The sequence below is a fragment of the Eptatretus burgeri genome, chromosome 18 (genome assembly GCF_056783735.1).
Source record: "Eptatretus burgeri isolate ZD-2024b chromosome 18, Ebu_testis_v1, whole genome shotgun sequence".
In the NCBI taxonomy this organism is placed as follows: Eukaryota; Metazoa; Chordata; class Myxini; order Myxiniformes; family Myxinidae; genus Eptatretus; species Eptatretus burgeri.
The window spans coordinates 7,857,454-7,880,424 of NC_140978.1; the positions used below are offsets into that span (position 1 = coordinate 7,857,454).

General features: G+C 42.1%; 1 protein-coding gene across 15 annotated transcripts in view; it reads left to right on the plus strand.

Moving 5' to 3' along the window:
* Positions 1–22,971, plus strand: part of DCUN1D4 (defective in cullin neddylation 1 domain containing 4) — a 112,565-nt gene that overhangs the window by 13,509 nt on the left and 76,085 nt on the right. For 6 of the 15 annotated variants that reach the window (XM_085864069.1, XM_085864066.1, XM_085864070.1 and 3 more), the window contains exons 4-6: positions 12,251–12,362; positions 12,835–12,923; positions 16,288–16,358. In XM_085864069.1, coding sequence (XP_085720195.1) covers positions 12,298–12,362; positions 12,835–12,923; positions 16,288–16,358 — 225 coding nt within the window. In that variant the 5' untranslated portion in view covers positions 12,251–12,297. Of the gene's footprint in view, positions 1–1,120; positions 1,154–8,355; positions 11,602–11,735; positions 11,828–12,250; positions 12,363–12,834; positions 12,924–16,287; positions 16,359–22,971 lie in introns of those variants that run through there. The other 9 variants (XM_085864073.1, XM_085864071.1, XM_085864076.1 and 6 more) reach the window with 3 other exon arrangements.

Consider the following 22,971-nt stretch of genomic DNA (forward strand, 5'->3'; position numbering starts at 1 on the left):
GTCAGAGTTTCATGAATGTTGTTGGATGTGAAATCCTCCGCAGATAACTGATATGTGCTTTTTAGGTTTATGTTTGTATATTGGTAGATTTTCTTTTGAGGGTTTATGTTATATTAAACAAATGGAGTGTCAATGTCAAGTCCTATCAACTTCATCATTAATGATTTCTGCAAAACCCTCTTTTCCTCCTCCCATTAGACTGCACAATTCCACATCATGTGGACAGGATGTCAGCAGTGGCTTCCCCCTCTGCTACAAGAAAAGGATAAGATTCTTGTCTAATACTTGAAACATGACATTCAGTCCTGGCAAATCTTACATTCTCATCCTGTCTCTCCAGAAAGATTGTCAAACAAATCGATTTAACAATTTCCACATTCGTTCAATTGAAGAAGTTTAGTATCTCAAACTTCTTGACCTCACCATCAGCTACAACCTTTCTTGGGTAGAACATGTATCAAAGCTGGCTGGCTTCCAATGTCGGTTACACACCAGGCATCTTCTGGCATGCCAAGTCCTTCTTTGGTAAATTTGAACTTCTCAAATATCTTTGTCCAGAGCACAATGGAGTTCTGCTCTGCAAAACCCTCTTTTCCTTCTTCCTAGTTGGGCTAGTGCCCCTACTTCCACAGCTATTACTGTGGAATCCAAATTCCCTGTGGAATCCAAACAGCTCAACTACTCAGAAAACTACTCAGTATCTCCAACAAAGAAGCAGAATGTGCTTCTTTCAGCAGACAGGTGACATCTTTATTATTTTATTTTATTTATTTATCCTTTTTTGTATTGCCTCTCTTCAGGTATTTCTCAACTTCTCTTTCATCTCTCCACCACTCCCAAGTCTTTCCAGTTCGCACATGTTTGATAAGCAACTTATTTTTGAAACTCCCAAAATGCAGATTTGTTGCTCACTTCCACTGCTTTGTTCCTCTTTTCTCCTACTTGTGGAAACTCCTTCCTCTGTTTAATCCCACTCTTCCTTCCAGGGCTTCAAGTTGGCAGAGTACCACCAAATTATGTCATTATCCATCCCCACCCATGATCTTTTCTATCCTAATGAACCTCCCCATCTACTTTCAAGTTGCACTTGTTTCCTTTCCTATTTTCTCTCCTCCTCCAGTTCATCCATCCCTTCGTGTCATCCTACCCAACTGTAAGTGTATTTTCTACTACCTTCTGTCACCTTGCTCTTCCACAAATGTAGACTTGATATTAAAAAAAAAATTCAAATTACTATAATGTACCTTTTTAGCACTGTATGCAGAGAATAGCAGCAACAAGTCCTATTAAACAAAATTCAGCCTTGCTGTATTAGGTCAGGTTTGTTGCTTTGTTTTCTACCTTTAGTGAATTGGTCATCACCAAAGACTGACCTTTCGATGAACATCTAACGATGACTTGTGATAAAATTGTACTTTTATAACAACCTTCTGTGTATATGTTGTATTAAATGGGAGGAAAATAAGTTGTGTCCAGGTTGATGATGCCTTAAACGAAGATTCTTCTGTAATATAATATTTTTATATACTCTGCTTGATGTACTCTGATATACAAAAAATAAATAGGGGTAATGTACTCTAATATACACAAATTTAAGTCGGTGGATGTATGGAATGTGTTTATAATATTATGCAAAAAAATTCACAAGCTCTGTGGAGCATTTTCTGTTCGTGCTTTGCTGTGTTGAATTATTGCGTGCGTGAAGCGAAAAGTGGGGTTGAGCAATTGGTTCACTTTGTCTGTAGGTCTTGTCTGTCTGTCTATGGTTGAGGTACTACTTACTTTCAATTGAATTATATATTTTGAATACTGTAGAACACAAATTGGAACATGAATCAGAACATGAACCTACAGTTTAGCAGTATTTTGGCTCTGAATATGGCAAATTGTGTGCAGAATCTCATCCCCAGCACATGTGCAGAGAGAGTGAAGTGGTTTTTTTTTCATCTGTCTGCCTGTCTGGCAGTCAGACAAAATTGAAGATAATTCCAAACAGGAAACTTAGTAGCTAGGGAATTCATAAAGGACACAAACAAACAGGCATGAAGAACTACAATATATTTTGTTGTACAAGTTGATACCCCCCCCCCCTGGAAGTCCTGGCCTCAACTTGCACTCACAATTGACTTACCTATGGTTTAAGTCATTGAAATACATTTTTGTAAAAAAATTGCAAAGTGTGATATATTCTGAAATAAATTGTATACTTGCTAATTTAAAACACACCGCAGAAATCACAGCCTGAAATGTTTGACAATTGGGTGAGCAATTAAATGTTAATCTGCTCACTGGTGCACACAAAATTATCCAATCAATAACGAGCATGCACTCACCAAGTACGTTTGATCCATCCTGTAGTGACTCGTTAATTTTTCTTTACATTCCCCAATTGTGGAAATTGGGCCATGATTAAAAGAAAGTCGTGGAATATTATTGGCCAATCAGTGGAGTCCTTTCAGAGAGCCAATGGGCATTGTGGAAATGAAACGCGGAGAGCTCGTCTCAGGACACGTACAGCTCAAAGTGCTCTTTTTCCGTGCAATGTTTTTTTTTTTTTCATTTTATTTCATGAGACTCGACACATCAATATGTAATAGTGACGTTTGTTCTTCACCATCATGACTATTAGATGAAGTGGATTTTCATTTGCTTGGTTGAATAACCACGACGACAATAAGGGGCTCGGCACAAAGGATTCCTTCTCTCTTCACCATTAATAGCTGCAGAAATGGTGTGAAGGATTTTTCATCAACCGGACTTCATTTTAAAACACTTCATTGCATTTTAATTTACAGGCATTTTTTTTGACAGGAGTTTCTTGGCACGGTGAATTTCTCTAGGAGGTTTATCCCAAATTGAGCAGACACCCTTCATCCACTTACTGACCTCACTCGACATTGGAAGGAGACAAAAAGACTTTTTAATCTGGACCGATGAATCTGATGCTGCTTTTACCGCACTGAAGTCTGTTCTAGCAGAGGCCATGATGCTTGTCCATCCTAAGTCAGATGCACCACTGAGTATCATGGTGAATGTGGCAGTGGGTGGAATCCTCTAACAGCATGTGGAAGGGAAGTGGGAGCCCATTTCTTTCCTTTCAAGAAGTTTGCAGTCAGCAGAGACAACAAAATAGAGCACCTTCAGTCATGAGTTGCTGGCAGTTTACCTCTCGATTCACAATTTTGTCACGTGCTTGAGGGTAGGCAGTTCTGTATTTATACTGACCATAAGCCATTAACGCATGCTTTCTCGGCAAAGTCTGATTGCTATTCACCGAGAGAGGTTCGACACCTTAACTATGTTTCTCGATTTACCTCTGATATACGTCATGTCAGCATTGAGGAGAATATTGCTGCTGATGCTCTCACGGCTCAATATCAACACCATCAACACAACAACCTCCATCAATTTCAACAGGCTTACCAAGATGCAGCAAGGGGACAAGGAACTACTGCATCTCAGAACCAGCTCCACATCATTCAAGATCATCGTCCACATCGTTCTATGGAGGCAAATCCAAGATGGTCGTCATTGCGCATGGGAAAACACGGAGATGGCCATAATTTTGGGTCTAGAAGGTGTATAATGACAAACCTGACATCAATTTTGGCTAATTTTGACATGCCTGACACGGGCACGTTTATTTTACGATCTGCCGGAAAAGCTAGCAATCCAATATGGCTGCCTTCACTGAACACTAAAATACTCAAAATAATGAAATGACCATAACTTGGGAACTATGTCATATGTCAAATGACACGAGTAATAAATTCAAGTAATAAGTATCATATTCTTTATTGGGGGCAAGATAATAAAAATACGTTGAATACAACCATCTTCAAACAATCATGAGAACATTACAGTGGCTTTCCATGAAATGTATTCCATGACATTCATAAAACCTATTTGAAATACATTGGTTATTCAGTCAATGAGCATAAACAATTAGCAATTGGGCTTTTTGCCTCAAATTTGTGTGTCATGATGAGAATAGTGCAGGTACCAAATACTGTGGTGAAAATTTAGATGTGTCAGATATCATTCAGTACATGTTTATGAACAATATTTAATGTACACAAATATTAGTGTTCCATGCACCCAGATTTCATCCTAACATGCAGTCAAAGGTACAATATGAGATTGTGGGGTTGTGAAGTAGTAAGAGGTCGATTGTTTTGGCAATGGTTGTCTTTCTTCTGGTTAAAAAAAAAATTACACAATGAACGCCATCAGACGTGCAGCCATAGTGCCCGGTTTCACACTTGCAACTGCATTGACATGTTGTTCGAAGTTGTGCGAGTAATAGTTTCAAGCACTTAGTGGGCTTGAGAGAACCCTCCACATTATCCTATCCAAAATCAGTCTGGTCCAACGTGCTCCCCATTGTGATTGACAAGAAGGTTGACTGCACCCACGTATCATATAGAATGACCGACTTGTATGCCCTCAGATTACACTTCACATAGGAGGCAGCTCATCGAGAGCCTTGACTGGAACTTTGAGTATGTCACTCAACTCATAACTCATCAAATGTCAAGGCTGTCAGTTTGGACGTTGAGCCTGACCATGCTTGAACAAGGAAAAGCTCCACCATGTGGATATTGTGCTCGCTAAGATGGGGGACTCTCCATATTTGGTAAAATAAGCCAGAGGGTTGCATGCCATGGCACCCACCATGTTTCATATATATTTTACTCAGGGCATCACCAGTTGTAACATGTGCTTTAACAAGCACCTGGCAGATCGTGACACCTAATTTCTCAGACAGGATGTGCAGAGGTATGAGCTGCCACTTTTCACCCACCTCAAACTGGGCCCATAATTATTTCAGACCCTTGTTTTTAAGGTCGTGAGCATAGCACAGCAGCAAAACGACACTATTGGTGTTGTTTCATACCACTACCACATGCTCATACCCCCTTTCGACAGACTAATTGGTGTGTGGAATGATACGAGTATCATATCCTCCAACCAGTCGCTAAGTTCTGCCAGGTTGGCAGTGTGGACTGTAGGCTGCTTGTGGAGGTGTGCTGGAAGGGCTTCATTGTTTGCAAACATGCCACTCAGTACCATTGCTGTGTCCTTGACATCATGCATTGCAATGTCATGTGCAAGCAGCTGTCGGTTCAATTTGTCGTAAGACGAGGTCTATAATTTCTCAATCTGTCGAGGTATTGGGACAGTTTTGTCCATCATGGCCAGGTCACCAGAGCCAGTTGTGCCAGCCTAATGAATACACTTGCACTCTTTTGCTAAACCTCTTCCTTCTCACCCACTGCCCCACGGTCGCTAACATGCACACTCCGTCAGTGGTGAATTAACAATCCCGTGCGCCGAGTTGATCCTCACAGGGATCAACTCGTGGGATCACAGGGATCTCAAACACCCAGGAACCCAGCACGACAACCGCCGACACCAGCTCACACACCTCGATGGGCATAGTCTCTCTCACAAGCGTAGACTTGGACCTGTTCACCAGCGGTCTGACCTCGCTCCCTTACGAAGCAGACTCGCCTGCCAACCCATACGCTGCAGACCTGGAGACCTGGCTCACTGGCTCAGGCTCGACCGCCTGCATGTACACCAAAGCTGGCATCGGGTTGCACACTGTCAGACCTGGATGTGCCAGAAGAACCCCTGCCGGGTCTAACTGCACGCCTGTAACTGCCGTACCACACACCACAAAGGTTGCTTCAATCACTACGAGTCCTATCTTCTCCCCCGCTAAACCCTTCATATTCTTCGTCTCATGTACAGTCACCTCACTGAAACAGAGTGACGTTCCAACCAGCGTAATGTTATTCCAGCCCGTTATTAATTTTCAAACATGTCCCCGTGGAATTTTCCTGAACTCCCATAAACCGACTTGCCATTCCACTTTTAATCTCTGCCCGTGCCTGAACCACTAAAAATTTTATTGTTGTTATTCACTTCCCCTTTCAATTCCATTTTATCCCCCCCCCCCATTTTACCTTTCATTTTATCAATTATTTCATACATTTTATTTATTAATAATTGATATATGTCCTGGATGGACCTCACGTCAGCCTCATGGCTGGACCGCTTGTGAGTGTGGAAGGTTCTTATCCTATGCTCCTCACCTAACCTCTCCCCCGGTTCGCCTCCAAGCACGTGTTCCTCATTTACTGCCATTACATGGACATCCACCATTTTGTCCACTTTTCCCCTTGCGGTCAAATTGAAAATAAAATATTTTATGCTGAAAATTTGATTTTAAATTTTCCTTGGGGATGGTGTCAGGATGAATCCCACACTCCTGATCACCAGATGTCATGTCTGAGGCTCACTGACGTGATATTCCTCAGCGCCAGGATCCTTTGTCCCAGGAATTGGCCAATCAGTTTCTAACCTACTGCGTTCAGTTATTCCGCTCTACTGCTCCCCAAGGTCGCCCAAATGAGCCGAAAGTGATGGCATGCGCATGGGAATCAGATGTATCAAACACGTTTCTTACCTTTTAAAAGGTTTATTTGCAATGAATATGGAGGAAAAGGTGTACGGGACGAGCAGTTTGGAACAAACCGTGCAAATCAACAGACACAAAGAGGAAGAAGGGAATATGTAAACTTGTATTCAAGAATGAGAAATAAGAAATAAATAAAAAGTAACCCACACTCTGTGCCACAGATCACACTTATTGCAGATGAATTTGCAATAAGTGTTTGCAACATTAAAATTGCAGTTGAGAACTTTCCTTTGACGATGCGTGGTCTCACTATCGAGTGCAGCCTGTGGCTGCTGGTTACATCATTGGTTGGGACGTGGCTATGCCGCTGATGCAGTGTCCCCCTTACCAGTACACTGGTGCTCATTTTGCCGACCTCGGAAGAATGACAGGCTGAGTCAACCTCCTGGTGTATTTTAATTCAGTGGCCAACGGGGCTTGAACTCAGGACCCGAGGATCCCAAGCCACCACCCTAACCACGAAGCCAACACCAGGCTTACGATGCGTGGTGTAGATGCAGGACTCTCTGCAGCCCATTTTCAATGCAATAGTGAGGTAACGAGAGTCAGCTTGAAGTTGGCCAAAGGTGAAGTAAACCAGCCATGAGGAGCACCAGCGACGACCAGCCCCTCAGGATGTGCACCCTGAACCAGCACTCGTGACCTCTGGAGGCGCTTCTCCTTCACCCTTTCTCTGCACGCTAGGAGTTCTGTTGTGTCCTTTACCTTGGCCCCTCTTTGTCCTTCTGGGTGGATTTCTCTTTCAGACTGCCCCACCCACGAGGCGGCCCCATTAAAAACTAGGTCACTCGGTAGAGCGCATACGATCTCCGCCACGTAATGCCTGATCCACGAGAGCATATTGGGCCCATTACATTTTTGAAATATGATGCTATACAGTACTATATAGTTTTTGGCCCTATCTCTCATTGGTGAAGAATCACTTTAAAAATTAAATCATTCGCGTATCCAGATCCGGATTTGGATTTTCACCAACATCGAATCGATTCGTCCTTGCCACACACCCAACCTGATCACCAAGTTACATCCGAATCCGTTCACAACTTTTTGAGATATCTTGCTATATATTAGTTTAGCCCTATCTCTCAATGGTGAAGACTCACTTAAAAATTTATCAGATCTGGATCCGGATTCGGATCTTCACCAAAATTGAATCAATTCTTCCTTGTCACACACCCAACATGTCCACCAAGTTTCGGCCAAATCCATCCACAACATTTTGAGATATCGTGCTACATATCATTTTTGGCCCGATCTCTCAATGGTGAAGAATCGCTTTTAAAATTCCATTAGTCGGATCCAGACCTTCACCAAAATATAATCAGGTCGCGGTCGCCCTTGTCACACACTGAACCTGTCCACAAAATTTCATCCAGATCCGTTCACAACTTTTTGAGATATCCTGCGCACTAACAAACAGACAGAAAGGGGTGAAAACATAACCTCCTTCACCTTTGGTGGTGGAGGAAGTAAATCCACATTGATTCTTCTTGGCTCCACAGCACACTGCGCCACCATGGCTTCTACAAACCGGCCAGAGCGATCTTCATCGGCCGATTTGGAGCGTGTGACCTGTGCCTATTTGTGATGGGAAGTCCTCACCTTGCCCTACCCACAAACAAGAGTTGTTTATGCAAACAATATTAACCTGACTATCCTGTCTATAAATTGCATAAGTTGCCTCCTCAGCGTCACATTTTACAAGATGACTTACTCTGACAGGTCTCTATTACATAGCACACATGGACCATGTTACACCTACTACAGTCTTGTTATGGATCCTCCCTCCCCCCACCCCTTCCACACAATAATACTATACCTCTACAAGTCTATATTGTAAGAAACATTTTGAAAAACGATTTACTTTCCTAATTTATCCAAAACATCATCCCACAGTAGTTCAAATAATGTGCACAAAACAGCTCATGAATATTCATGACACTAGAAGTATGGTAGGCAGTGATAATTCCTGACTGTGTCAGGGAGGAATTAACACCTCCATTGTTCTGACTGATGGACAATTTTTGCAAACTACCATAGCTGATCTACTAGCTTCATCTCATCTGGTATTCCAAATCCACTTATCTATGAATGAAGGAAAGAAAAATGGGAAGATTATCCAATTCAATTTGTACTTCGCTTTGACTTGTATGCCAAAAAATACGGTGACTTAATTTGTTAAATAAGTTGCTGTAAAAGAATGTGCATCAACGCTGGTAAACTTCTAAAAACAGTTTGATTTTGTTTTTTTCTACAGCTTTTAGAACTTATTTTATTTAAATTGAATTATACGGTACTTGAAAGTTGGAGAAAAAAATTGCCTTCTTGCCACTTCCAAAAATCTCCGGCTTAGCAGTACTTGGACAAAATATTACACCCTCTTGACCAATCAGATTTGCTGCTTGCACTCAAAGCTTTGGGGAATATTGAGATTCAGACAAAATGGTGGCTCGTAAGAAATGTAGATTGTGCTCGGAAATGCAAAGCAAGAGTTTAAAAGACCCTTTCAATGTCCTTTTTCTCAAGACCGTGTTGGGTAATGTGTTTTATGAGCTCTCTTGTTTAATTTCAGCTTTTAATGCCCCAAGTAAGAAGCCCAGTCCCACTAATATTACTTCTTTAATGACCCTAATTATTCGCGCTTTCTTCTGGGGTTGGCCGGGTAATGTTTTTGGCCTAAATGTTTCACAAACCGGCTGGCTGGCAATTAGCTACGCTTTCGACTGAGTGACAGGAATTTGAAATTTGTTCAGGATACCAGCGATAACTCACCTACTCTTCACAACCGTCACCATGGGATCTTTATCATCCACCAACCAATGTTAGCAGATGAGACACCCAGCTTAGCGTCCATCTGTGGGATGGCACACTTTCTGATGAAATTCTCTGTCTGCGAAACACCAATCCAAACAGTTTATAGTCGGCTCGGGAATCAAACCTTGGCTCGATAGCGCAAAGGTTAGTGCGCTACCATGACACCATCCTGATGGTCTTAAAAAGCCAGCAAAGACTCCAAAGCTCTCTTAAAATTTTATTGCGTTCCATGTTTTAAATTTTTTTTTACAACAAAACCGATATATTGGAATGCTGTTTATCCAGTGCAAGCATATTTTTACCCTCGCCAAAGGAGAGGGTGTTGTGTTTGGGTCCATTTGTTTGTTTGCCCATACAGAACTTTCATATTTTTGTCCGCAACAGCTTGTCGGATTGAGACGAAATTTTCACCATCGATGCCACGACTCATGTGGAATGTTTATGTGATAATTATGACATCATAGGTCACGTGTGGCAGCCATGTTTGAAAAACTTTGGACCTCTGTATCTCTGAAACTGCACCAAGGAAAAAAATTGAAACTTTGCACACGACAAGTACTTCATGGGGATTTTTTTGATGTCATCGGTGTCTTCATTATGACGTCATAATTGCATATGTAGAATGCTACATTTGATCAGTATGAAAATTTTTAAGGGTCATCTAGGGATAAATGGTCCACAGAAAAAATTTTGATGACGTCATCGTTCACATGATTCAGCAGCCATATTTTGTTTTTTTTAATCTTCAAAAGTCTTTTTCTCTGAAGTGGCTGAACAGATTGAGGTGAAACTTTACAAGTGTGACCGCCTATCCATGAGGAACAAAAGGTTCACACATATGATGTCATAGGTCACATGGTTTGGCAGCCATGTTGGATTTATCTGAAAACATATAAAAAAATATTTTCCAGAATGGCTGGACAGATCGAAGGGGAAACTTCACACACGTTCCTCAAGCCATGGGTGTGCACTGTACAAGTTTGTTCAGGAATAATTGATAGATCACATGGTTTGGCAGCCATATTGGATTGAAGAAAAATATTAAATGTTTTCCTTGGAACTGATTAATCAATCGACATGAAACTTCACATTTATGATCTAGTACTGATGGAGAATACATCTTTTAAATTTGAACTTGATCAGACGCATGGTCGCAGCCAGAATTATTTATTTTTTTGACGTGGGTTTTTTTAATTAATATTTTTTGAATAAGGCTCACTTGGCTGTGCCTGGATGGGTTTTTGAGGGTAGAGGAGTAGCAGCTGAAATGTGAATCCTATCCAGGTTCCTCCTGATGACATCATGTTTGCTTTTTGCTTGTTCAGGTTCTTTCTGATTACTCCAATGCAGGACTGTACCTATTTGGTCTTCCATTTGATTTGAATTGAATTTATTTTAATGCCATTCTAAATTCAATTGAATAATGAATAATACAAAAACGTCATGGGTCAGGGTCAGGTGTCCAATCAAAGCGGGACATCTTGGTACCCGGTCTTCACTGCCAGCAGTGATAAAGTGGCAGTTCTAATTATATCTCATTAATTGCGTAACACAACAGTACACAAATGCCACACAAAAGAAGTCCTGGCGATCTCTGATTGCTCTTTTTCTTGTTTTTAGGTGAACTTGGGATCCATAAATTATATTCTGTGGGCATTAACTGTAATAGAAATTTACTGAAATTGGAATCGCAAGAGAAAGACTATTTAATTCCATGAGTGCCATGGAATACATCTCTGTTGTTCCACCTGCCATTATACCACTGCCTACTTTAAACACTTGTACTGCTACTAGTTGAGTCGTAGAGATAGTACGTTCATGCAGGAGCTTGTACCAATACATAACATGCTGGCCAAGGATATATTAAGATATCATTGCACTTTTATCTGAATCACAAGTACATTGATTGACGATGCACACATTAAGACTGTATATTGGTTTTCCGCCTGGATCCAAGCATCATGTGCTGTGGGATTTAAACCTGTCCTTGTCTCCTGTGATAAATACTCTCTATGCAAGCTTTTTCCATGCGTATTAGGAAATGCATGAAAACAAAATGGTCATCAGTTAGTTGTATAAATGAAACTATTTAATTGCTGAATGACGCATGTTCGTGTGGTGTGTGGTATGGTTTTTTTTATTTTTATTATTTTTATTATTATTATATTAATACTCAAAGCCGTATTTTGTGGACGTATCTCCTCCGAAACTGCTGGACGGATTGTCGCCACTTTCGGCATGCGGGTGCTCTGTGGTCAAATGTACAGCATCGGCAATGTAAGATCGCACCAGACGGACAGGTTTGTGAATTTTTGGCGATTTTATAATTTTTACATTCGTTTGCATGGCGACGTGTGACATCACCGCTGAGAGACGTAATGACATCGTGACATCATCGGTCATTCACTGACGTCATTACATCTGTCGTCGACAGAGTGTCACCGCTGAGAGGTGTATTGCCACTCCTACAAAACAGCATCTGCAATGTGTAAAACCCTCTTCTGCACATTGTGACTACCTCAGAAGGTGCATTTGACACAAAAAATGTAACAAGAAACATTGTGTATAAAGAAATTCTATAAATCACATTGTGAACAATTGATATTTTGACGTCCTGACGAACCCTCACTTTAGAAACTTTGCGTGGAGCGTGGGTTTGGCTTGTTATTTTTTAATACATGTATTTTTTTTTTCTTTAAGCTCAACCTCTCCCACCACCATTGATCTAAACCCATATTAAAACATGTTAATCGTGGGAAAGTAAATAAAGTAGCTCCTCAAAAACATCAATATCAACCTTTTTATTTTCATACATCCACAGAAACCTACACTCCCCCCCCCCCCCCCCACTTCCTCACTCCCTGACATACTTGGCTAATATGTGAAATGTAGATGGTCTCATTAATTTGTGATAATGTTTTACTGAGGCAAATTTTTTTTATTACCCAGTTGACCGGGGTTCCTGCAATTGTTCAGTGTTTGACTGCCTGCACACAATGCCTGTAAAGAAGAAGAGAAGGTCACCATTTGGTGAAGAGTATCCCATCAAGCGGTCAAAAAGGTGTTTTAATTTTTCACATATTATATTTGCAATATTTAACCTGTGTGTAATTTCCATTTAATGGGCTTACTTGAGTCACTGCACTTTATTTATCTTTCATTTAACAATCAGGATTGTTGGCTTGCCATGATTTTCCTGGATCTCATTTTGACGAAAAGGCTGAGCACAAGTTCACACATGCTGTGGAATCTTTTTAACCAGGTCCATCATTCATTTTAAGATCCACTGTAATCTTCACACTCAAGGGAAGCTCTGCATTGTTAAATTTTCATTCTTATTTTCTTTTTTACATAATAGTTGATTTTTTTTTTCTTGTAGTGATGTTAGGAGTAACCTCATTTCACCTGTATCTTCCACAAGGAACAGCTTCAGCCTAATTATAATTCTATTTATTGAAAGTGATGAACAAGAAAGAGTCAAACCAACTACATCATGTAATACTTATCTGAATAATACTTTATTGTTTTGTCAGCTCGGCAAGATCTAACCTATCCGAAAGTGCAAAAAGCGAGGATGCCTTTTCAACCAAAAGGTGTATTGCTTGGTTTAATGAATATACTGGTGAGTGAAACTTTTCTCGCAAGTACCATCATTATATTTTCTTAAATTCCTCACTCAAACAAACGCGATAAAGAATCGTTTGGACACACGCAATACTGGAATGCTTAATCAAAGTCAATTCCTTGGTTGCCGATTTGCCATCCTGATTTCATCCCCTGGTTATTTGTTATTGTTTGCCTCATCCTGCTTTCTCTTTTGTTTCTTCTGGGTCTGCATTGATTTGTTTGATTTATTTATCTATTGCAACATATAAACAGCAACATGCTTTTCGAGTAGTTCATGAGCTCAGTTTTAGGAGAGGAGGTGAATGCTGTTGTGACAGTCTTTGCTGTTGTAATTATTATTTAAGAGGCTTGTCTGGTAGGTGGACCAGATGATGATGAGCAATTCCACTTGCATTGAAGGAGATGGAACAGAAAAATATAAAGAGCTTCAAATAAATATACTCTGTCAAAAACAATGAAGTAAATGAGGCAGTTTTAAAGTGTTCCATCGGAGAGGATTTTAAAGGTTTTGCTTTTTGTATCGTTCTCTGGGGATGTTGTATGATTCCTTGTACTTGTCACTCCGTAGTGTTTTAGGCTTGTAGCAAGGTATTATGTACACATTTAGGACATGGGGGACCAAAAAATGAAAGTCATTGTATGATTAAGTTTTGCATATCATTTGTTAGCCAACATCATGGGGATTCAGGATCTATTTGAGCAGAGCTTAATTCTTCCTCTTTCTATTGCTCTGACAGGGTCAAAGTTGGTTATCAATTATCTGTATTAAGGAACCACTCATATCATTCTAAAATTGGTCTGATGGCTTAGATATGTATTATACACAAATTGCAAACCACATATATGGAGAACATTTGATTTTCCTGATATTTGACCTTGAGCAAAGAGGTCAAGGTCATATGAAATTAACAAATTGATCAAATTGATCAGTGTTCATTCAGGTCATAAATATATATGCACATAAACTTAACCATAGAAATACATGCTGTGATGAACCAAACTAACATCTTAGGATTAAAAGTGTAGATTTCCTTAAAACGTTACATACTTCCTAACGACCTTTGATGTTCTGTATACTGAACACAAACTGGCCTTTGGTATTGATTTTTTATCCCCCGCCGCATGGCGGAAGGGGGATATTGTTGTCACCTGGGTCGTCCGTCCGTCCGGCTGGCTGGGCGTCAACATTTATAGCTGTGAGTGCGATAACTCATAAACTGTTCGCCATATCAATTTGAAATTTGGGTCACACATGTACCACCTGAAAAGGAAGAACCCTATTGATTTTGGGCATGGCCGGATCCAAGATGGCCAACTGGTTCAATGGCGGGGGATTCCCCATCTCTGATGGGTATATTTATATCATAGGGCCATCTTGGTAAACTTATTCTATGGTTATAAAATCAAGCTTATAGCTACCAGTAATTTTGTAGCAGCTTGGTAAATGCAATTTGTTACGTACTGCCTAACATTTTTGACCCAATCATGGAAGTGAACCTAAAAACTGGTATGTAGTAATGATCAATGTTGAAACTTGCCATTTTAAATCATCACATTATGCAGAAGTAAATTGCTATTTTAAGATGTTCTATCAGATGCATTTCAAATTTCTGGAATAAGATTTTGTAAGCTTCACTATGACTGGGGGAAATTTTGCAAAATCTGAGATTTTACACATTTGAAGGTGCCAAGATATGCAGGTCATAAGACGTACTGTTTCGAGGAATTGTTCTATCCTTATGTATAATGATGTATATCAAACAAAAAATGCATTTTAAACCATTTTGGACAACGTATACAATCATACATGTAACCCATTTCTAAAAAATGAGCTATAAAAATGAAAAAAATTGCCTGTGTTTGGATAAAAAAAACATGCTTTGTAAGCAACTATATCCATAGGACCCATAGCAAAGTATACATTTTCTGAAAGCACAGACACTTGGGCATTATATAACATTAAGATTGTTTATCTTATTAAAACTGGGTTCAATTTCTAAGCTTTCTCCTCATTTAGGACCACAGTATACACAATACCGTGCTACAAGCCTTTATTTACTTCTTTTTAAATGAGAGAAAAGTTACACAGGTTAGGAAATCCAGGTGGGTCACTGTTAAATGCATATAAAAGTTTGATCTACTGGTAAACTATAGAAAGCTTTCCAATTTAAATGGATTTGCCATATTTTTGCACCAAAGTGAATGCACCTACTAAAAGAACAGTTCGTAAAAATACTTGCACATGATCAGAACTTTTGTGTTGTGCCGATTAATCGTGTACCAAGGCATTGCAGTATTTTGCTGTTAAATTAAAAATCATTGATCGGTTTACTTTATCCATTGAGAATAATGCAAATGCTTTTCATTCATTTGGTTTTAGATTGTTCATACTAATGTGTTGATTCAAAATTTTGTTTTCCTATCTTTTCTACAAAAAACGAACTAGTTAGCATATATTGCAATTCCTGAAAACAGTTATGCTATTGAATCACTCACATTTCTTTACCATACCTCTTTTCTTTCCTAAATTCACTGAATTTGGGGTTTTTGTTGTGAATTATTTTAGACAGTGCCTCAGGCTTGTGGTGGAGTTTGTATATGTATTGCATACTGTATTATGGAGGAAGATCCCTTTGAGCTGCCTTTGTCCTTTGAGCCTTTGAACTGTTTAATCTGGGTTTGATTCTCGACCTGACTATAACTGTCGAATTGTTGTTTTGTCATAAAATAGGCCATCCCTCAGACGGACGAGTATAAGTTGGCTTTTTACCTAAGGCATTAAATCATGAGTTATGTCCTCAAATTGGAACTCCAAATCGGTCAATGCTGCCAGCAAATGCCAAACAGGTCAAAATAGCTAGGTAAAACATGCAATCACATTTTGGGTAGACAAGGACAATTTATATTGGCATAAGAATTCCACTTCAGAAGCACCTTACAAAGTTGGAGCAATCCCTGTGTTATCCCTCCCTGCAACTGCATCGTAGTTGGTAGGTTAGCTAAAATGCAATATTTGTGATTGGAACCTGAATTATTTTCATTGCCATTGCATGTCATTTCAATAGCTGTGGTGAAGTCGCTCTTCAGTGTGCCTTCCAGTCACTCTCAAAAGCTGCCTTCCACCTGGCATCATCAGTCCCCCTATTGATCTTCCTCCCAATGAAGTTGGTTTCACTTAAGGGTGCTATTTAAATGAATACACCATTTTATCTATATTTGTTATTGCATTTATGTCAACAACGCATGGATTTTCCTTTTGTGGAATGTCAGAAGAATTTGTTTTCCTTCTCCACTGTAATACTACATGGAGAAAACCCCTTTTTGCTCACTCATACCAGTTTTCATTTTCTTCCTTTCAGAAAATGATGACATCATCGGACCTTTGGGAATGGAGAAATTCTGTGAAGACATTGCCGTTGAACCAGAAAATGTATGAATCTTATATTATTTACCGCTATAACATTAAAGCCTTGGCTGTATTGAGAGAATTTTTGTAGATGATTTGGGTGCTCATCATTTTTCACTTTGATTTGTCATTTTTTTATGGATTCGCCATCTTCCAGTGCAATGCACTACTTGTGATAAACTACATTACCTCGTCTGTTACTTGCCGGTCTGAAGATGCGACACAATCCATTTCTTTCTACATAATGAAATGTCAGTTTTTTTATTTCTGAAAGAAAATCAAAAGAACTTACACTTCCCCCCTCTCCCCCCCCCCTAATTTTGCTCCCTATTCTCCATTTCCTTTGGCTCTGTCCCCGCTATGATTTTTACCTATTCTCTACCAAATTTTGCATACATTTTCATCATGTGCTGATAGAATCTGCAACTGCCGTTACCACCTCATTAAGGCTAAGTTTACCAAACCAAATTTGTCGTGTTTTTTATGTCATTTCTTCATCCAGGTGTTGCTCTTAACCCGTCCAATATTTCATATTAGGTTGTACATTGTTTGTGCTATATTTGAATTTGTTTCGTATTGTTCAAGGCCTGACACGACCTCTCCTCAGATATAAAGTGTGAAAATTATTTGGCTCCATGTTCCTCTTGTTGCTGTTTTTCTTCCTAAATATCTTACTTCTACCTCCACATCATTATCCTATTTCCCCTCCTCACTTCAAAAAAATTAATACAAAAAAACAAATAAAATAAAAACTTTACTTTTCCACTCCGTAGCAATCTTGTCCAACTTGAATTTCCTTCCACCTGTACTTCCTGTTCTACATTCTTTTTTTCCCCCCTCTTTTCTCAATATCTCCAAACTGAATCTTCATTAAATATAAACACTTCTTCCTTGAAAAGCATTTAAAATCATTTCAAAATGTCTCTCTACCATTAGATCTCTGTCAAGAATGCTACACGTGTTCTGATTCTTCACTGCAATCTATTTCTCTTCTTCCTCTTCTTCTTCTTCTTCTTCTTCTTAGAGATTATTTTCCAAAACTGTCAGTCAGATCAGCATTTGATGCACCAAACATCCTCCCACACATATATCACTACGTCTCTCTGTGCCTTCAACAACAAAAAATCTTCTCTCCCATCCCATGATCTTTATCTCTGTCCAATTTGGGAATTTGGAACCAGCATCCCTCCACTTCATGTCCTCTGTTTCTGCTTCCACCAACCCCCACCCCCTCAAATCTTCATGTCCCCCCCCACCCCTTCTGCATCCCTCCTCATCCAACCTGACAGATCTCTCAATCCAGGCAGCTGCCGATAAAAAAGACATCATCGATTTAACAGACTCCTTCATCCCATAGGGCATCCCTGATTCCTCAGTGTCTCTCCTTGGCTATTGCCTCCTTCAATTTGAGAGAGAATTTATGTAGATGATAGACAATCCACCAGCTGTCGAGTTGGACGTCAAGGGTGTTACAATCCCTGTTGCTGACCCTCCAATCAACTGTGGTCCACCTTCACTTTTGGAAACACGGGCTGCGGTGAACCGGTTGAAACGGGGTAAAGCTCCAGGCATCTGTGGTATCCATGCTGAACTTCGCAAGGCTGGTGGAAGTGCTGCACTCGTGTCGTTGCATGCAGTTTTGTACTCTGCCTGGAACACAGGCATCCTCCCAAGTGATTGGAAGAGGGGCCTTGTTGTCCCTCTCTGGAAAGGGAAGGGTGATCGCCAAGACTGCAACAACTACCGAGGGGTGACGCTGCTCTCAGTGCTGGGCAAGGTCTTTGCTCGGATATAATTTTTGATAGGGTTCGCCACCATCTGCTTGAGCACCAGCGTCCAGAGCAGTCAGGCTTTACACCAAAGAGGTCAACGATTGACCGTATCCTTGCTCTTCGGGTCCTCACCAAACGCAGACGAGAGTTTCGGCAGGGGCTGCTTGCAGCCTATGTTGATCTCTGTAAAGCGTTCGATTCAGTGAATCGGGATGCCCTCTGCAGGATTCTTGGTCTTCGTGGGGTGCCACCAAAACTGATCGATCTGATGTCTGAACTTTACTCTGGTACTGAGAGTGCTGTGAAATGTGGTAGTACCATCTCTGACTTATTTCCAGTTGTTACTGGAGTTCGTCAGGGGGTGTGTACTGGCCCCCACACTTTTCAGCACTTGTATGGACTGGATTCTAGGGAGGATGTCGGGGAGATCAAGCTGCGGTGCATCGTTTGGGAATGTCAAGATCTCAGACCTTGATTTCGCAGATGATGCAGTCATCTTTGCGGAGAGTTTAGATATCCTTTTGGGGGCCCACGAGGTGCTGAATGAGGCGTCGGAGCCGCTGGGATTACGGGTTTCTTGGGTCAAAACTAAGATCCAGGCTTTCAATGACATCTTGGATGCCCTCTGTCCTGTCTGTGTCTGTGGTGAGGATGTTGAGGTCGTGGAGAGATTCACTTACCTTGGCAGTGATATTCATGTCTCTGCTGGCTGTGAGTCAGAGGTCAATAGACGTCTGGGTGGGGCCTGGGGAGTAATGGATTCACTGGATCATGGGTTGCGGTGCTGCCGGTATCTGTGCGGGAGGACGAAAGTCCGAGTCTTCAGGTCCTTGGTGCTTCCAGTCTTGCTCTATGGATGCGAGACTTGGACTCTGACCAAGGATCTGAGACGGAGACTTAATTCCTTTGGTACGAGATCTCTTCGGAGAATCCTTGGCTATCGCTGGTCATATTTTGTGTCCAACAAGCGGTTGCTGAGAGAGACTCGGATGAGATTTGTTACCTGCATAGTCCGTGAGCGTCAGTTGCGGCTGTATGGACATGTGGCTTGTTTTCCTGACGCTGATCCTGCTCACCAGATTCTCTCAGCGAGGGAGTCTCGTGAGTGGAGGAGGCCAATGGGCCGACCATGTGCCTCGTGGTTGCAGCAGGTTGACCGGCATCTCAAGGAGATGGGGATAGGCCTGGCATCTGCCTGGGGGATGGCCAGACAGAGGCCCTTGGAGTACCGGTGGAAAGTGGACGCAGCGACGCGCTGTTCTGGCACATGCTCCCATACCTGACCTGACCTGAATTTGATAGGCCTGAACCACTCCCAGGTGGCTGAGTTGCACTTTAGATGAAGAACTCAATTTCTCACTGCCCTTGAACTGATCTTACACCTTCTGACACCAAGAGTATCTCTGGCTGTGACTTCCCCTCCACTCCCACTTCTCGTTTGTCTGTGTTGTACTGTTCTCCAAACAGTGACAACTCTACTCCATCTGCATCTTTCTCAGACAACATGCACCAACTTTTAACTACTCATCCCAATTCTCTCTTCGTCAAATGGCGATTTCAATCATCACCATGCAAATTGGCTGGGTGTTTGTACCCACCCTTCCTCTTGGTACCCACCCTTCTCTGTCATCCCCAAATGCTCCTGGACTCTGTCTTTCGCACGTGAGAAGGTGGAGAAGATTATTTCAACCCTCGACTCTTACTCAGCTCCTAGACTGGAGAGAATCAGCTCATGTGTCATAAGAACTTGCTCTGCTGCTCTTGCACATCCTCTTTCTACTCTTTTAACACTATCATTTGCCCAAGGTCATCTTCCATCTGCTTGGGAATCAGCTAACATCACTGCATTACATAAAAAGGTGCAAAAACTGATCTGCTTAACTACGGACCTAGCAGGTTACTCCCAATCATCAGCAAGGTCATGGGATCCATCAGAGCAGTTGATATGAAATCCTTCCTTTTCTCTAACAACCTCATCTGAGATCATTCATTTGGTTTCAGACATGACATCAGAGCCATCTCCAGTTGGACATATCTCATGCTTTTGATACAGTCTGGCATCATGCCCTACTCTCCAAACCCTCTGCCAATGGCATCCGATGCCATAGTGCAAATGTTCAAGCGTCCGACGCCATTCAAGCAGATGGAAGATTCCATAGTGCAAATGACAGGGTGAAAAGGGCAGAGAGTACGGTTGGGAAAGCGCAGCAAAAGAGTTTTTTAGAACATGCAGAGTCACAGTTGAGGTTTGAAAGAACCTTCCCCACCCTTTTTTATTTTTATTTTTTGTATCCATTGTCGAGGCTCGTATGAGAGCTAACACACAACGCACAGCGAAGGAATGGGGGGGGGGGGCATGAGACAAGAGGAGTGGGAGAGGGAAGGACAAAGCAGTGGGGAACAGGGACATTTGGAGATCTGTGGAAGGGAGAGGGATGGGGTCGGGAACACGGGGTAAACAAGATGGACACCACAGGGGCTTTCAGGACCTTACACGACTGGGAACTTTCGGCAAGGAAGGCAGGGAATTTGAAGGAGGTGGGTTTGGGGGTGGATTAACGGGGGAAGAAAAGATCGTAGTTTTTGACGGCGGAAGATAAGAGGTGGTGGTGAACAACTGTTTTGAAGACCGGTGGGAAGAGTGGAATTGAAGAGAGTGTGGTAGTTTATTCCAGGGGATAGGGGGTGAGGCGGCTTTGGGAGGGTGCAGGAAGGGGGTTGGGGGCTTTGCCTGGGTAAGGTGAGGCTTTGCTGGGGGTTGGTGCAGGTGAAGGTTTTAGTGTGTGGGGTGCGGGTGAAGGTTGGAGTGCGAGGGGTGCGGGTGAAGGTTGGAGTGTGTGGGGTGCGGTTGAAGGTTGGAGTGTGTGGGCTGCGGGTAAGGGTGGAGTGTGTGGGGTGCGGGTGGAGTGTGTAGTGTGTGGGGTGCGGGTGAAGGGTGGAGTGTGTGGGGTGCGGGTGAAGGGTGGAGTGTGTGGGGTGCGGGTGAAGGGTGGAGTGTGTGGGGTGCGGGTGAAGGGTGGAGTGTGTGGGGTGCGGGTGAAGGGTGGAGTGTGTGGGGTGCGGGTGAAGGTTGGAGTGTGTGGGGTGCGGGTGAAGGGTGGAGGGTGTGGGGTGCGGGTGAAGGTTGGAGTGTGTGGGGTGCGGGTGACGGTTTTAGTGTGTGGGGTGCGGGTGACGGTTTTAGTGTGTGGGGTGCGGATGAAGGCTGGAGTGTGTGGGGTGAAGGCTGGAGTGTGTGGGGTGAAGGTGAAGGTTTGAACGTGTGGGGTGCGGGGGAGGGTGAGTTGGAGATGAACCCTCATTGAGAGGGTGAGTGAGGAGGGATTCAGAAAGGGAGGACATGAAGCTTTGAGCAGGTGGGTGGCTGGAGGTGGATGCTTTTTCGGATTCCACATTCCTGACTTTAACAAACAGAAATAAAGATCATGGGATGGGAGATATAATATCTCTTGTTGAACACACTGAAAAAATGCTGCTCTGTACATATGGGGGGGAGGGAGGTGGGGTGGGCAGATTATTGGTGGACCTGGTGCTGAGAACACAAATGCCGAAGAAGAAGAAGAATAAGAAGAGACATACAGGTGGTGGACAAAAAAAGGAAACACCAATGTAAAGTCACTTATGGTGTTGGGCCACCACGTGCATCTAGTACGGCCTATATGCACTGTGGCATGAAGTCCACCAACATATGGAATTCTGCAAGAGGGATGTGGCACCATTCTTCCACAAGAAAGTTGATCAACTCACACCTGCTGATGAAGGTGGAACATGCTGTCTCAGGCGTCATTCAAGAATATCCCCTGAATGCTCGATTGGGTTCAGATCTGGTGACTGAAAAGTTCGTGACCGATGGATAGCATCAGTGTCTTGCTCATCAAACTACTGGGCGACCCACACATGCTCTGTGAATGGGGGCATTGTCATCCTGGAAGACGCCCCTCTCGACAGGACAGAAATACTGCAACATGGGATGAAGATGATCACTCGGTACCATTAAGTAGCAATTCGCATTGACCTTGTCTTTTAAAGGAATGACTGCACCCAAACCATGCTAGGTAAATGTACCCCACAACATTACAGAACCCTTCACTCTTGGAACCAAGCACTCGGGGTTGTAGAACTATTTCGGTTTGGTGCTACTCGTGCACTTGTCTGTTTGAGAACATGTTGAAGGCTGATTCATCTGACCATATCACATTTCTCCACTGCTCGGTAGTCCATTGCCTGTACTCTTTGCACCACTGGACTCGCAAACGTGAATTGCCAGGTGTGATGAGCAGTTTGAGATGACTGCAACCTGGTTATGGTAGCCCGCTCTGTGGAGTTCTCTGCAGACCATTTTTTATGAAACTGGCTGTCCATGCCCCCATGTTGACATTTACAGTCAATTGATCTGCAGTTGCTTGCATGCTTTTCCTTGCACTTCAAGTTGATGCATGGATATCACAATCATGGAGTATGCGCTTCCACCCACTGTTGCCCTTTTCTGATTATGTCTTTCCCTCAGAGTTCAATGCCGACTTCACCTTTGACATTGTTGCTTGTGAAACATCAGTAAGTTGAGCTGTCTTTGTCACTGAAGCTCCTGTCAAACGTGCCCCAACAATCACCCCTCTTTCAAAGTCACTGAGGTCTCCAATCACCCCTCTTTTAAAGTCACTGAGGTCTCCTCTTGCAGCCATGCTGGCAATAATTATAGGAACCAGGCCTGTAAAGCATTTTTACACATGATTCTAAGCATTCTGGGATGCTGTTTGCTTAACTAACACATGGGCCACACTTGTGTGGAAGCTGTTACTTTCAATAATATTGGTGTCCCCTCATTTATCCAGGTGTTTCCATTATCTTTTTATATATATATATAT